Source organism: Dermochelys coriacea, chromosome 2 (assembly GCF_009764565.3).
Source record: "Dermochelys coriacea isolate rDerCor1 chromosome 2, rDerCor1.pri.v4, whole genome shotgun sequence".
NCBI classification, from domain to species: Eukaryota; Metazoa; Chordata; order Testudines; family Dermochelyidae; genus Dermochelys; species Dermochelys coriacea.
The window spans coordinates 103671461-103687226 of NC_050069.1; the positions used below are offsets into that span (position 1 = coordinate 103671461).

Consider the following 15766-nt stretch of genomic DNA (forward strand, 5'->3'; position numbering starts at 1 on the left):
CTGTCAAATGCATAATATGAATGGAAAATGAAAAAGGAAGAATAGTAACTGCAACTGTGAGTCTTGAAAAAGAAACCTATTGACTTAAAAATGTTTTATCCCCTTTAGAAAATTATACTGAATAGTACAAAAGGGTTGAAAGAATAAAAATCTCTTGATCAATCTCTTGGAGATTTTATATGCACCTGAATTTCTCCTAAAAGTATACATTACATTTTCAAGAGCTTTTCAAACACTTACACTTAAGTACTAAGATCACTGGTGAAAAAAAGTTGCTTGTGAAAGTCATTTTGTTTCATTACAAAGTAACTGTCTGAGGAGGAGGAGTAGAACAGGGTTTCTCAAATATTGTCCCCTTACACAACTAGGGAAAGACACCTCCCACCAACCTCTTGTTGAAAACGTTGTTTACAAGTTGGGATTTTGGTGGTCTATTTCAAACACGGACAGGGTCAGCATACTAACTTCACTTTTTTGCTGAGCCTGAAAACTTGGATTTTTAAATTTTTTTAATGAATTTAATGCTTATTAAAGTTACCAGATTGAAAGTCCTAGGCACTAGATCCCTCCAGGTGCAAGCTACAGTGTCCATGCCTAATCACTCACTGGCCTGTTTATGGAGACTACCAATAGTGTGCTGCTGCCAAATGTGATGAGGAAACTTATCCATTAAGAACTGGACTGAGACCATCAAATCAGTTTACAAAGGTAATCACACAGCTGCCAAATGGTAAAGATTTTCAGAGTCAACCTGGAATCAAACTAGTAGCACAGCAGTAAAAAAAAGTCTTAATTTGTTAGCCTGTCTCCTGATCTACCCAATTTCCCTTCAACTAACAGGTCCTGCTTTTGCTGAGTCCTAAGTAATAATTCCTATAAGAAATGGAAAAAAAGAATACTCTCTTCCCTCATTTTCAGTGTACATCTTCTGAAAGGTTGAAACCTCCCCAAGGGGACCAGGCTCATAAATGCCACTCAGGCGCTCAGTCCTTTCACAAGAAGGTCCTATCTAACTCAAGTAAGTGTTGGTGATGTTCTTCACCACACAGAATTCGGCCCACTGCAATAGGGCTGGTGGGTCAGCAGAAACGTTAATAGCTTTGGCAACACAGCCATGGACTTCCCAGCTGTTGGGTATGGCATTCTCTCTCTTATAAACATTAAATCTAGATTTGGCAGTGGTTCTGTTTGCATGACTCCCATTGAAGCCAATGCGAGTTCTCAATGGCTGTATCATCAGGTCCACACACTGAAGCAATTGGGAGCTGAGAGTGTTAAATGATTGCAGAATTGAATCCAGAGCAGGCCCAGTCTATTGAGAGAGTGGCATTTTGCCATTAACTTCAATACAGGCATGATCAAGCCCAATGACTTCTGGGAAACTTCTGCTACAGAATATGGGATTTAATACAGGTTAAGAGATTTAGAAAGGAAGGCTATTTCCTGCCAGGTTTATAACAATTTAAAACTCGGTCATCTTGGCAGCATCTCTTATACACAAATAAGTTCAGATAGTCAATTTTACTTCCTTTGTTAACATGATAGATAGCTGTAATATTGTATCTGAACAGATCTGTGAATTTATTCATTCTACTTTACTGTTTGTTTAACAACAAAAGGATATCTCAATGAATCAAGTACAAATTTGGCTCTTAGAGCAGAGAGAAAAATCAAGGAAGCAGGATTCCACATAAACTTCACTCCTGCTTTGTGAATGAATTAGGGATGCAAAATTGCCAACACACTCTCACTGTCCTTTGATTGTCTCTTGCCTTTTAACTATCTTTTATACAGATACTTCCTTTGCTCCAGAACAGTTTTTCTAAAATTATGAGCCTGGTCCCCTTGGGGAGGTTTCAACCTTTCAGAAGATATACACTGAAAATGAGGGAAGAGTATTCTTTTTTTCCATTTCTTATAGGAATTATTACTTAGGACTCAGCAAAAGCAGGACCTGTTAGTTGAAGGGCAATTGGGTAGATCAGGAATTCACACACATTAGAGTCTTCTGCCATCCCATTGGTTAATGATTTCTCCCATGTCATGAGCACAAAGAACACCAAACCTCTGACTTTGACAAAATAACTTTTGTGTTCTAGGAAATAACTACACTGCTAGAAAACATTTAGCATTTTAGAAGTTTTAATATACCATTTAAGACACTTGTAGTTATCTGCCCATGTGTGTAATGAAAGCTGTAGTGAAGTAGAATATAGGATTTAGTTAGCTGTGAGATAACTGTGCTTGTCTGCTACTCGATACTGTCCATGTTTTAAAACACAACTGTAGAAAGAGCCTATATAATAAGCAGTAGTATTGATCTCTTCTTTTTAAAAGGGACTGCAAAAACATATGACAAAAATGTACACACTAGAGACAATATTAGCATATAGAAAAATCAGGCTTATATAAAAAGTTCCCCAGCTCTTTCAACCCTATCCCCAATTCTTCCGCTCTCCGCAAAAAGAAAAGACAAAGCAGTTAAGTCTTCCAGGAGCCTTAAAGAAAAAGAGGTAGTTTTGCCATGCAGCAGACGTGCTCCATTTGTGCTAAAGCAAAAGAGATTATATCACTGTAAGGTTGACAAGCTTCTGGATAAGAGCAAGCAACAAAATTACGACCATAAACAAACTGCTGTGTAGGAGGGGGAAAGTGGATCAAAAGGAATAAAGCAAAACAAACACCAAAATCAAGACCGAAACATGAATGTCAAGTTGCTGCAGCGGCTTGAAAGGCAATGGTGAAAGATATACTTTGGCCTTGGTATACCAAAATGGCTGTGAATGAAAGCACATTCATCACCTACCCAGCTAAATCTGGCGAGGGATAATCCTCTCCCCTGCATATGTAAGAAACAGAAACAGTGATATGATGATCACCATGAAGCAATGGGTGCTCAAGATACGTGAGAGAAAAAAGAGAAACGGCAAACGGAGCTGGTCAAATAATAGATGCATAAATTTGTGAACAGTCATTCTATTAAATTAAAAATACCAACATTCACAATTGATATTATTTTATCTATAAAGTTAAATAAATAATAAAAAATTCTTAAATTGAATAGAAAAAAGAAAATTCACAATTAAATTATTTGCAAAAATTATTTGACCAGCTTTGGTTTAACAACTCCATTTATTTACAATTAACCACATGGATCTTCTTGTAATCTCACCAGCTACTTATAGACATTCTCAGGGTTTGGCTGAAGAATATGCTTTAAAATATTATGAATAATATTTTACATTTAATTATCAGCTTTCATGAAAGAATTTCAACATGCTTTAGATCAGTGGGCAAGCAGTATTCTTGCCATTTTACAGATGGCTAATCTGTGTTCATGCAGCAAGTCAATGTTAAAATCGGGAATAGAGCCCAGGTCTCCTGACTCCTACTCCCCTGTTCTAAACACTGGTGATGATACCTTCTGAGTAAACTAATATGGCCACCTGAACCGGTACATATTTAACCACAATAATTAGATGGGATCTTGGGGAAGACACTTACCTTTGCCTGCATTGGGGGTGGTGTCCTAGGTGACACCTACAGAGCAATAGAAAAAAAATTATAAAACAGAAGCAGCAATAGATCCAGTACAACCATCAAGAGTTTGCTCTTCATCCTATAATTTGGATAATGTCTGATTTCATCTACCTTCACATTGTTTTAAGAATATGTTTCAGCTTTCTCAATAGCATATACAGTGGACATATTTTTAAAGTTAATTCCAGTTTTAGGAGTATTCCCCATCATAAAAAAATTAAAAGTATACTAGATCAAATAATATGTTTAGGATTGGAATGAACTTTTTAAGTGCACGCAATATATAATCCTCATTTTAGGTATTTGTCTCCATTCTGCAACACGGTGGTACCTTCCTTTCATGACTGAAAATATTAACATCAGGAATGTTGATCTGGTGAAGCTGATATTAATAGAAATAGTATTAATTAATCCAAATCCATTAGCCTATGCTGTTTAAGGTTTCTTGCACTTCTATCTTTCTCTTGTCTGTCCTTTGGGTTTTCGTCGCACATTTGGGCCTCAGCAGATGGAGGGGTCTGTTTCAAAGAGGATGAAGAAGGGAAAAGGGATTATCTGTGGTGCCAGTGATCATTTCACAGCTGCGATACATTTGAGGCAATGTGGGAAGTGGGAAGCATTCTGAAGTGCTTTCAAGGATTATTAGGCTCAGGCAGCAAAGTTTTTGATGATATCTTTGCACAGTACTTGGGGATACCATTTTGTAGAATGTTTGAGGGAGATATAACTCTATAGTTGTTTCTCTGATTTTGTGTTTGTTTTTTTTAATATTAGTATGAAGATATCCAGGTTCAAAGCTGAAGAAAATCCTTCTCCTCAAATAACATCACTCAGGTAGGGAATCAAATCTGGGCTTTTTTTGTTTATGCCTTCAAAAGAAATGCCTGAGTCTAGCTTCTCTCTTAGAATAGAATTAATTTATTAAATCTAGTAAGTGCTATTTTAAATGGACTGTGCATTGAGCACTACTTACCTTTTTTAAACAAAAGAAAAATTTGAATGTGCCTTATTTCAAGAAAGGCAAATTAAAAACTTGCAAATGGTAAAGCTGTTTAATAGCATCAGTGATTAATGTTGGAATTTCAGTACATTAATGGAAGACTCACCCATTTCCATCCAAAAAATTTTCCTACACAAAACTAGAAGTTGTAATAGCAAAGTAAAATAATTTTGATGTCAAAATATAATTATTCCCTCAAAGGCACAGACAGAACATTGTATCCACAGTCTCAATTACAACAAAATGGATAACCTTCAGGTACTGTTTAGCAGCCATTGAATCTCAAATTACATTTAACTCTGCCAGAGAACAATGAAGGGAAGGGGAAACTTACGATGTTCTTGAAGAAATGGACTACTGGGTTGTCATCACCAGGCCGCCCGTGCTGAGACCTCTGGGGCATGGAACCTACATGGCTAGCTCTGGCTGCATGTATGTCCTGAAATGTAGGGTGGATATATTAGTAAGTGTACTGAGGAGATCAAGGTAAATGATGACCATTTGAAGAGAAAATGCACCAAGAGGCATGCTCACAGAATAAAACTAAAAGAAAAGAGGGGGAAAACTCACAATAAAACACATAAGAAATCGACAGAGTTTATGATCCAGTGTCTTTAGTGCATACAAGGCCATGCACTCTCTATAGAGCAGCAGAATTAAGTAATACATGTGCATCTTGTGTCCATATCTGTGTGTGTGTGTGTGTGTGTGTGTGTGTGTGTGTGTACACACACACACACACACCCCTTTAACATTATTGAAGTCCAATATTGCCTGTGTTAGGCTGAGTTATTCCGGAAACAGAAGTTAAATATTTGCTTTTCTTATAAGTGGAATCATGGAATCAGTAAATTAGATGTGCAAATTTAGGTGGAAAAAGGCCTCTTAGGTCTTGGAGTCAGTCTCTGTGCCACAGCAGTAATGAGCTGAGTAGCACCTCTTTTCATTTCTAATGCGCAGCATAAATTTCAAACATTCTGTCAACGAAAGAGCAGCTCTATTTGAGGCTGAGGAGAGTTAAGTGCAACTGATGGCATCATGTCACCGCAGCAGTGCTTCAAGTGATGAGGAGAAAAATCCAAAAAAGCAGAAACAGAACAAGAGCAAGGCTATTAAATTCATGGAGATTAACTAGCACAACACAGGATCAGAGTAGCAGCCGTGTTAGTCTGTATCCCCAAAAAGAAAAGGAGGACTTGTGGCACCTTAGAGACTAACAAATTTATTTGGGCATAAGCTTTCGTGAGCTACAGCATCCGATGAAGTGAGCTGTAGCTCACGAAAGCTTATGCTCAAATAAATTTGTTAGTCTCTAAGGTGCCACAAGTCCTCCTTTTCTTTTAGCACAACACAGTTACATTGTGATAAATGTTTTATGCCACGGTGAAAATAGTGTCTACTCTATTATGTGAAATGGGTGCGACATCTTGCGTTAGTATCACAAAGATGGAAATAAGAATAGATAGATGTGACTGATCCATGAACAGTAGAAGGTATAGCTTTCCTTCTTGACAAACATAATAGCCAAAGGCCACACCAGAAACTCCAGCAGAACCAAACTAAATCACCAGGGAATAGAGAAAACCCTGAAGAGAAGGTGTCATAAAGGTCCCACCAAGTATGACTACTTCCCTGAATATCTAGTGGCATTAAAGACATTCAGATTGATAAAGGATGGTACATGTCTTGCTACTTAAGATCAAACATATCTGTGCAGTGAAAAAAAAGTAGAGAGTCTAAAATAATATGAAGAGAGAGACAATTAAACAAATTAACTCTGATTTTGTCACTAACAGCAAAACACACAACCTTTCTATATAACCTACCTAATGAGACAATGTAATCCACTGAACATGGACCCAGGCCTACTGAGTTTTATTCCTAGCCCTACTTCTGACTGATTGTATGATCTTTGATGAATAACTTAACCACTCTGGGCCAGACTTTTAAAGATATTTTGGCACCAAATATGCAGATAGGCACCTAGTGGGATTTTCAAAAACACCTAGCTGTCTAATTCCTAATGGGGCCAAATAGGCACTTTTGAAAATCCCACGAGGCACCTATCTGCATCTTTAGTTGCCAAACCATCTTTAAAAGTCTTGGCCTATTAGTTATTGTTTGCCAAAGATCACCCAATCTATCAGGGTTGAGAGTTTAAAAAAAACAAACTGTATGAAAATAAAAAGCATTGTTCCTCTTGCTATAATGATGTGTGTATATCATATATATATGATATGCATGTAATATAATCCTTAGGAAAAATGAGTTTCAAATTAGTTATTGCAGGAAAGTTCAGCTCAATATTTATTAGGTTTGCTCTCCCTGTGCCGATGGTGTATATTATTATACCACTTAAAAAGTAGGACTTAAATGGATTTTATTGGGACTATGCGATTTCTATAAGGTTATGCAATCATCCTGCACTTCCTCCCACATTTAGATTTACTTTTCCACTTTTTAGATGATAGCCAGAGCTATGGCTTCATATTACCGGGTGATAGAAAAAACGGCTAGCAGTGAATGAAAAATGGCCTAGTTAAGCCTGTGACGATGTTGCTAGAATGTCCAGTTTTAACTCCTCATGATTTTTTTTTTTTGAACCAACAGGATAGCAGCATACAAATATAGGTGGTGGTAGTTGGGTTGATTGCTGTTTTCAATGAATGTTCCAAATTAAACTTTTCTTTGTTTTTGGGACACAGCTTCCACGAATCTCCTTTCTCTCTCATTTTTCCGTGGCTAGTGTTGCAGGTCATGTTGCAGCCTACTCTACTGCTATGTTACTGAAATCAAAGTGGATGCTAGTCTACTGAAAACTTTTCATGGTGTACACTGTGGAGAACTTTAAAGTGATACTTTTTCAACCTGATGAAGATGGGCTTGAGAGCAGTTTGAAATGCTATCTTCAGACTCGCAACACATACACAAAGAGAGGAAGTATGAAAACAGAATACATGAAGGGCATTGGAAATTAGAGGGTGGGCAGGTAGTTATTTATTTAAAAATCTGTAGCTAATAAAGAAAGGATCACAGTCAAACAGGGATTATTTTTTTCCGAACTGGAAACGTGGATCCGATTCATGATGTGTGGATGCCCCAGCACAGGAGTTCAGAACACTTTCACTCGTAGTGTCCAATAGGGGTCACGCTCCTTACAACGCCAAAGAGTCCTGTGGCACCTTATGGACTAACAGACGTATCAGAGCATACGCTTTCATGGGTGAATACCCACTTCATCAGATGCATGTCCTTACAACCTGACTCTCCCCCTCGCTCTTCCCCTCCCAAGAGTACAAAGAGCGCAATGACGCTGACCACTGCTCAGTTTCTTTGGATGGACCTAGGCAGAACAGCCAGAACAACAATAGTATCCCCATTTTATTTAGTTAATTTGGATAATTACTTTTTATTTATTGTAGCCTTAGTGTTCAGTAGTGTTAGGCTACCTTTACACTACAAGATAAGTGTGTGATTCACCTGCCTATGTACACGTGCAGCATACCCGTGGTAGCACAAGTAGTGTCAGCCGAGGCTTGGCTTACCTGTTTCAAGTATTAACCCATCTGAAACAGATGGGTACGTACTCAGCACAGCTAAGCCATGCCTCATCTGCCATTACTTGTGCTGCTTCAGCAACTCTGGTATTTATACTTGTGCTATCTTGACAAGAGCTAGCACAAGTACACAAGCAAAGGACATAACACTCCTAGTTCATAGTGTAGACTTAACCTTAATATTTCCTCTGGATTTTTTTTTTAAAGGAAGAGAGTTACATTTTAACTTTATTTCTGTTTTGAATTAGTGTATTAGGATTTTAGTTGAGATATGTCAGAACTGAGATTTCCCAGGCTTTAAATTATGCACCGCTACATGCAGGGAGGGAATGCCATTCCCCTAACGACCACTCATGGTAAGTGTCTTTATTGCATGGGTGAAGACCATGTTGTCGCTAAGCATGCAATCTGTAAATCTTCTAAGATGCTCACACAGAAAGCATGACAGTCCAGGTGAAAGCTTTCAGAGTAGCAGCCGTGTTAGTCTGTATTCGCAAAAATAAAAGGAGTACTTGTGGCACCTTAGAGACTAACAAATTTATTTGAGCATAAGCTTTCGTGAGCTACAGCTCACTTCATCGGATGCATTCATCAGTGAAAGCTCTATCTCATTGAAAAGTACACGAGGGCACTGTCAGATCCTGAGCCAAGACAATGCTGAGGAAGTTGCTGTCTACCAACACAATCTGTCTATGATCTAGTCACCAGAGTTGTGACACCGGGCTCAAGGGCAACAGAAAGACCTAGAGAGGCTTTGCAAATTATTTTGGAGCAGTCGGAAATCCCTGCTAAATTCTAATTACTCTCGTTGGTATCTCCCAAATTGGATGAATGTATCTTAACCACATGGTCAACAACCTTAGCCATATTGGTATCTGTGGCAGCAATATCTGCAACATCCAGGGGAAGTTCCCCCACAGTAAATGGCATATATGTGTAAGTCACCTAATTCAATTTTTCAAGTGTCACCTCATTTCCTAGTCAGATTATGGAAACAGAGGAACTGCATCATTCTAGTGATGGAGAGTTACTGGTTCACCAAGAAGATTAAGCTGGATGTCCACATTCTTTTTCTTCACTTGAGGAGACTATTTCATCCACTATGCCTCTGATAATTAATACATTTAAAATGTTTCAGGAATTATTGAAGTGCATAAGGAGAAACACTGGAAGTCCTATAAGAAAAAGGCATAAACTTTTGATACTTTACAACCAGCATCTCAAAATAGAGTTGCTCTTCCTATCAGTGAGGAATTTTAGAATAGAAAAAGAGCTTTTGATTACTCCTTCCTTGATTTCAGCTACTTCAAAACATGCTGATTGTAGATATCAAGTACTATCCAAAGGTTTTGAGTATTTTTATACTCGTCCATCTCCATCTTCGTTGGTTGTTACTCCTGCAAATGAAGAGTCAAAACAATTGGGAAATTCAGCTCCCAAAGAGAGAGAACCAAACAGACTAGACACTTTTGGGAGGAAAATTTATTCATCAGCCTGTCTGCAAGTTAGAATAACTAATTATCAAGCTATGCTGTCTAAATATGATTATCTACAATAGGACAAGTTATCTACAGAAATTAGAGAGGAGTTCAGATCAATTTATGGAGGCTAGTTGATTTCTAAAATAGCTCTTCAAACTGATCTGGGTGCAACTGATGCTGTTAAACAGCTAAAGCTATTGTTATGAGATGTGCATCATGGTTTTCTGCACCACATTAATACAGGGAGGTACAGACAACCACGGAAGATTTGCTGTTTGATGGATTGAGCTTGTTTAGTACTAAAACAGATGAGACCTTGAGTCCATTAAAAGACTTAAGATCCACTTTTAGATCTCTAGGTTTATATGCACCTGCATTTAGGAAGAAACAGTGTTGTCCATGTTCTTCCTCCTCAAAATATACTAAACTTCCTCATACTTTTACCAGCAGAGATCTTCTGACTAATCCAAGAAGAGATTAAGATATCAAAAAAGATGATGAATTCCATCGTCCTCTTTGGTAACCTCACAACCAGGACAGATACAGAGACATCAGACTCGATGTGATGGTTGAGGATCTTGGACTAATCTACAAGGAGCAATACCTATTCGTCCCTCCTTTTTGATTCTGCTTTTTCTTTTCCCGGGAGACTTGGAATATCACAGATCAATGGGCCCTTCAACTTCTCAGAGATGGTTATGTCAGTCAGTTTCAGTCTCTGCCTCCCATGCATACCTGATCCCTTTTCTCACAAGCGTACATCAATAATTAGATGACCTAATCAACCTAGGACAGGTTGATAAAATTGGTACCTGAAGAATTTGTGGAAAAGGGCTTCTGTTTTTCACATATTAAAAAAATAAAGGAGGTTGGTATCCGATATTAGATTTTGGGAATCCAAACAAATACATTCGGCATGCCAAGTCTTGTATGGTAACTCTTGCTTCAGTTCTATTGCTTCTATTCCCACTGTAGATCCCATGGATTGGTTCATGACCCTCAACTTGCACAAAGCATATTTTCATGTGTCAGAGACATTCTGCACACAAGTAGTATCTTCAATTTGTGGCTTTAGCAAATAATTATGAATTCCAACTACCGCCGTTTGAGATTTCATCAGCTCTGAGGATGTTTTAACCAAGTGCCTATCCATACTGTCTGAATAGGCAGAGAGGTGTAAGATCAGACCTTCTATGTTTTATATGGGAATGGTGTATCCAGCTTTGTATCAGTCTGACAACTCTTCATCTTCCAGGGAAGAGCAATGGTGTAGCAGACTCACTAAGCAGAAAGGTGACCTTGTCCCATGAATGGGACTTAAAAGATTAATTACTGGACCAAATCTTCCAAAAGTGGGGGTTTCCCCAAATAGACTTGTTTGCTTTGAATCAGAACAAAAAGTGTCTGTTTTGTTATTGAGCAGGAAATAGTCTGGGATTCATAGCAGACACTTTCACGATTTGCTGGTCACACCATTTGACGTCTGCCTTCTGTATTTTTCTTTTAATTCCAAGGGTGATCAGGAAGATAAGGTAAGAAAAAGATTGGGGTATACTGATAGCTCCTAATTGGCCTTATCAGTTCTTGTTCTCTGATCTTCTAATAGTGTCCAATCAATAGTTTACCACGCTGCTGATTCAGAATGACATATTGCAAAATCACAGCTTACTCCTATACTCAAATCCAGTGTCACTACATCTCATTGTCTGGGTGGTTTCTGGATGTCCTCATTAGATATTCTGTACTGCTGAAGAACATTATCTAACTTCAGAACAGGAAATAACACATTCCGCTAGTGGTATGTCTTTTATTCTAGGCCATATTTAAGGATCACATTCCTTCTTGGTGTGTTGTATTCCAATAATTTTGGATTACTTATTACATTTAAAGCACTTGGGTCTATCTGTTGCTTTAGTTAAAGTGATTTGGCAGTGATTTCAGTATTACATCCACCAGTGGAAGAGGGTGCAGATTTCTGAGAGGCTTAGAGTTCTTACTCCTGTAAGAAAGATTGCTCCAACATGGGATTTAAAGCTAGTGCTTTCTTCTATACTGGAACTTCCTTTTGAATCTCTAGCAAATTTCCCAATTCAGCAATTTTGGCAATGAAACTGGCATTTTTGGTGGCTATTACCTCAGCAAGTAGAATATGTGAACTACAAGTATTAATTATAAACCCTCCTTATAAGGCTTTTCATATAGAAAGGGTGACTGAGACATAATCTGTCCTTTATTCCAAAAGTATTTCAGTGGAGTCGCATCTTACGTGGGAGTTAGGTTCTAAAGTCAGCATGTAAGGCAAAAATCGCGTAGTCAAAATTACCTTTGAAAATCCCTTAAATCGCCAATAAAGTACAGTACTGTACATGGTTTGGTGTATACAACCCTGTACAGTAAAATGTATAATTTATACAGTAATGTACAGTATGTAATGAGTACATACGCAAAATATAATTTTATAGTACTGTATTTTTAATTACAGGGGGTCGTCAGGAGACGGAGGTGACGGCTTGATGTCAATCCAGGAGACGGAAGTGACTGAGAGCGAGTTGTAGACGAAGTGGTTGGCTCTGGTTCAGCTCGAGAAGTTGATTGCGTAGGTTTATCTGCTGCTGGTTGTTTGTTTTTCCTTGAAAAACATGGTGATTGGCAACTGTCACTGTTGTCTCTTGAGCTGCTCAAACATTTCTTGATTGGTCTCAAATCATCCGTAATACTACGTGTGATTTTTGAGACTTCAATCCATAGATGGATCATATTCAGAAATTAAATCATTCAAGTATTTCGCTGCTTGGAACACTTCAGCAAATTTAGGAAGATTCCAACTTGCTGGCTCTTCTTGTTCGTCATCATCATCTTCATCTTCTGTAGACGATTTTATCAGTTCCTCTACGTCTTCGTTAGTCAGTGTTTCTCTGTGGCTCTCAATTAATTCTTCAATTTCTTCCTCAAGGATGTCAATGAAGCCATCACAACCCACTTGCCTGTCCACCTGAATAATGCATTTCACTTCTTTGTCAATGGTCAGGAAACCCTTAAAATCATTCACACATTCTTTCCATAGGTTTCGCCAACATGCATTGACTGTTTCAGGCTTGATTGCATCCATTGCCTGTTTAATATAAGTGACGCAATTAGCAATGTTGAAAGACTTCCAACACTCCATCACATTTAAGATTGGGATCAGCATCCATAGTACTATGTATCCGTGAGAACGCAAGCCTCCTGTACATGGCCTTGAAACAGCGAATCACGCCTTGGTCGAGAGGTTGGAGGTGGTATTTGTGGAAGGTAAGATTACTTCAATGTCATTATGCACAAACTGGAGTGCCGCGGCGTGGCTAGGAGCATTGTCTATGATCAACAACACTTTACAGTCAAGTCCTTTCTCTTCGCTTGACCTCCTTTCCACACTTGTGGAAACAATCCAGAAATAATGCTGCTGTTACCCAAGCCTTTTTATTTGATTGCCAGAACACAGGCAGAAGATTTTTGTTCTTGCCTTTCAGGGCACGGGGATTTGCAGTCCTGTAGAGCAAACCCAACTTTATTAAATGCCCAGCTGCATTGCCACAAAACAACACAGTCACACAGTCTTTAGCTGCTTTGAAGCCAGGGGCTTGTCTTTCTGATTTCGAAATGTAAGTGCAGTTGGGCATTTTTTTCCAGAAGAGCCCAGTCTCATCAGCATTAAAAACTTGTTCCGGAAGATAGCCCTTTTCTTCTATGATTTTCTTTAATTGTACGGGGTAGGCTTTTGCTGCCTCTTCATTGGCAGATGCAGCTTCACCAGTAGTCCGCACGTTTTTGAGGTTGAAGTGGTTCCTAAAACTGTTAAGCCAACTTTGGCTGGCTTTGAATTTCTTCTCATCAGAAGGTTGCCCATCTTTAGCAGGAGGTTTGAACAGTGGGTAGAGGTAAGAGACTTTTCTTGCAACGTGTTGCCATTGATAGGCATACTTTACGGTTCATGTCTTCCAGCCATAAGTTTAATTCCTTTTCAGTCTTCACTAAAATCTTATAACACACTTGGCTCGTCACCTTAGTTGTTATTGGAGCATTTGATGCCACGGCTTGACGAATTTCTCCCTCTCGAACCTTGACGGCACGGATGCTAGATTTATTGCGGCCATATTTACGCACCAGTTACGCGTAAGTTAAATGTGCGTATGATGTGACTCACCTGTATTGGACTTTCAAATCAGTTTATTAATTTACCAGTCTTCTTTTCACGACCTTATTCATCTCAGCTGAAGTTAAATTACATGTATGTCTTGAATGTCAAACGATCATTGTTGTACTATCTGGATAAAACAAAATCTTTTTGTAAGACTTTAAGACATGTTATTGCTTATGGAAATAAATCTAAAGGGATGGCTATTTCATCTCAAAAGCTTTCAAAATGGGCATCTGATTGTATTAGGACTGTATATAATATTAATAAGTCCTTTAAAATATTCTTATTCATTCACAAGCAACATCGGTTGCATGTCTAAGTTGAGAGCCAATACTGGAGATTTGCAGAGCAGCTACCAGAACTTGAGCTCATACATTTACAAAGCATTATTTTGTTAATGAATGCTTCTCAACTGGTTGCCCATTTTGGAAGGGAGGTTTTGCAATCTTTTTTCAATTAACTCTTCACACCCACCTCAGTTTAGGGTGACTGCTAGCTAATCATCATGACTGGGATGCACTTGTGCAGTACTTAAAGAGTGGCTACTTACCTCATAGTAACTGTGTTTCTTTGAGAAGTCTGGACATGTTGCTCCCATGGCCTACTTTCCTTCTTGCAATTCAGAATCTTACACGATGGATTCTGGGTGGTGAAAGAACTGAGTGGCAGTTGCAGTCACTGCTTTTTGTGCCCTTAGGAGGCGGATCATGAGGACTTGAGAACAAGCATGACCCCTACTGGACACTACTAATGAAAATGTTCCAAGCTATTGCACTGGGGCCACCACACATCATGACTGGGATCCACATGTGCAGATATTTCAAAGAACCACAGCTACCACAATGTAAGTGACCACTCTATATTTCATATTCAGTCCTTATGAACAAGAGACAGCAGGTAGGAATTTAAATGGCAAAGCTTCACTCTTTCTTATTCCCAAGGAATAAAAATGAGTGTTCAAGCATGTTGCATATCCCAAAATGAATCCTGCAGCACCACGGTTTTAAATGATTCCCAGCTCCCTTCCCACATTTTGAGCTAAATTATATTTTAACCATTTTGCTATGATTTTATCCTGCATTTATCTAATGAAGGCTTTGAGATTTTTTTTTTAAACTAATTAGACTTAACTAGACATTCTGCAGTGGTATATGTGATGTCAGTGGCTAGAGACCTGTGATCCTGGTTCTTTGCAGAGTAAATAAAGTAGAATTAGAAAGTGAACTGTGGAAATTGTCATGAATAAGATTTCTCATTTTCTTTATGTTCATGACTTAAATACTGGGTGTAAATCACCATCTAGGTCTATAATCAGTTACAGGTATACAGTGTATGCCAGTAATCTGGTTTATTGAAAAGGATATCAGGCAAAGTATACAGCGAATTAAGTATTATGGACGTAGATTCTGCTGTTCGTAGTGCCAACAATTTCCTTACAACTATTAGTTTTTTGATATGGTCCTTTTTAAGAAGGATGAGCTAGCCATGGGACCTAAAACCAGGAACTGGGCTGTTGTTCCTGCTGACCGTCCTGTGACAGAGTTCAACAGCTTGTGTTTATCAGTTCTCCAGATGCAGTGCTTGCTTCATGTATTAACCTCTGTAAAATATTATTCTAAATTTGATGCAACAGATCATTACCTTATTTCCTTTTAATTTAGGATGCATTTGTAAACTACTGTATTTACTCCCTTTTTCAGCTGAACTTTGTGCTTTTTATTACTCAAGGCTCTAAGACTCAAAGAAAGAAAAGAAAGTAAAATTGGAAAAACATTTCTTAGAACCACAAAAAACAAACACAACCTACAACCAAACTATGAAAATCCGTTCACTAAAAGGCTATAGTACGTTGTTTGAGGGTCTTTAAAAAAAGAAATAACCCTGCTGAGTTATTTACTTACTTCTTGCTGTTATACAATTTTGTTAAAGTAAGTCTTTAAAATAGTTCATCCAATCAATGAATTTTATATCAATATATGCTGAAGACTGCCATACCCTGGTTTACTTTTGA

General features: G+C 38.2%; 1 protein-coding gene and 1 long non-coding RNA gene across 12 annotated transcripts in view; one reads left to right on the forward strand and one right to left on the reverse strand.

Annotated features, from left to right (window-relative positions):
* Positions 1-15766, reverse strand: part of LOC119851238 (myelin basic protein) — a 184321-nt gene that overhangs the window by 5539 nt on the left and 163016 nt on the right. For 7 of the 8 annotated variants that reach the window (XM_038390772.2, XM_038390769.2, XM_043508227.1 and 4 more), the window contains exons 5-7: positions 4875-4979; positions 3505-3540; positions 2807-2839 (exon numbers count right to left, since the gene is read on the reverse strand). In XM_038390772.2, the coding sequence (XP_038246700.1) occupies positions 2807-2839; positions 3505-3540; positions 4875-4979 (174 nt within the window). The remainder of the gene's footprint in view (positions 1-2806; positions 2840-3504; positions 3541-4874; positions 4980-15766) is intronic. The other variant, XM_038390774.2, reaches the window with a different exon arrangement.
* Positions 1-15766, forward strand: part of LOC119851239 — a 35084-nt gene that overhangs the window by 3673 nt on the left and 15645 nt on the right. For 2 of the 4 annotated variants that reach the window (XR_006278955.1, XR_006278957.1), the window contains exons 2-3: positions 4315-4374; positions 14453-14599. This is a non-coding gene — a long non-coding RNA (uncharacterized LOC119851239). The remainder of the gene's footprint in view (positions 1-4314; positions 4375-14452; positions 14600-15766) is intronic. The other 2 variants (XR_006278956.1, XR_006278958.1) reach the window with 1 other exon arrangement.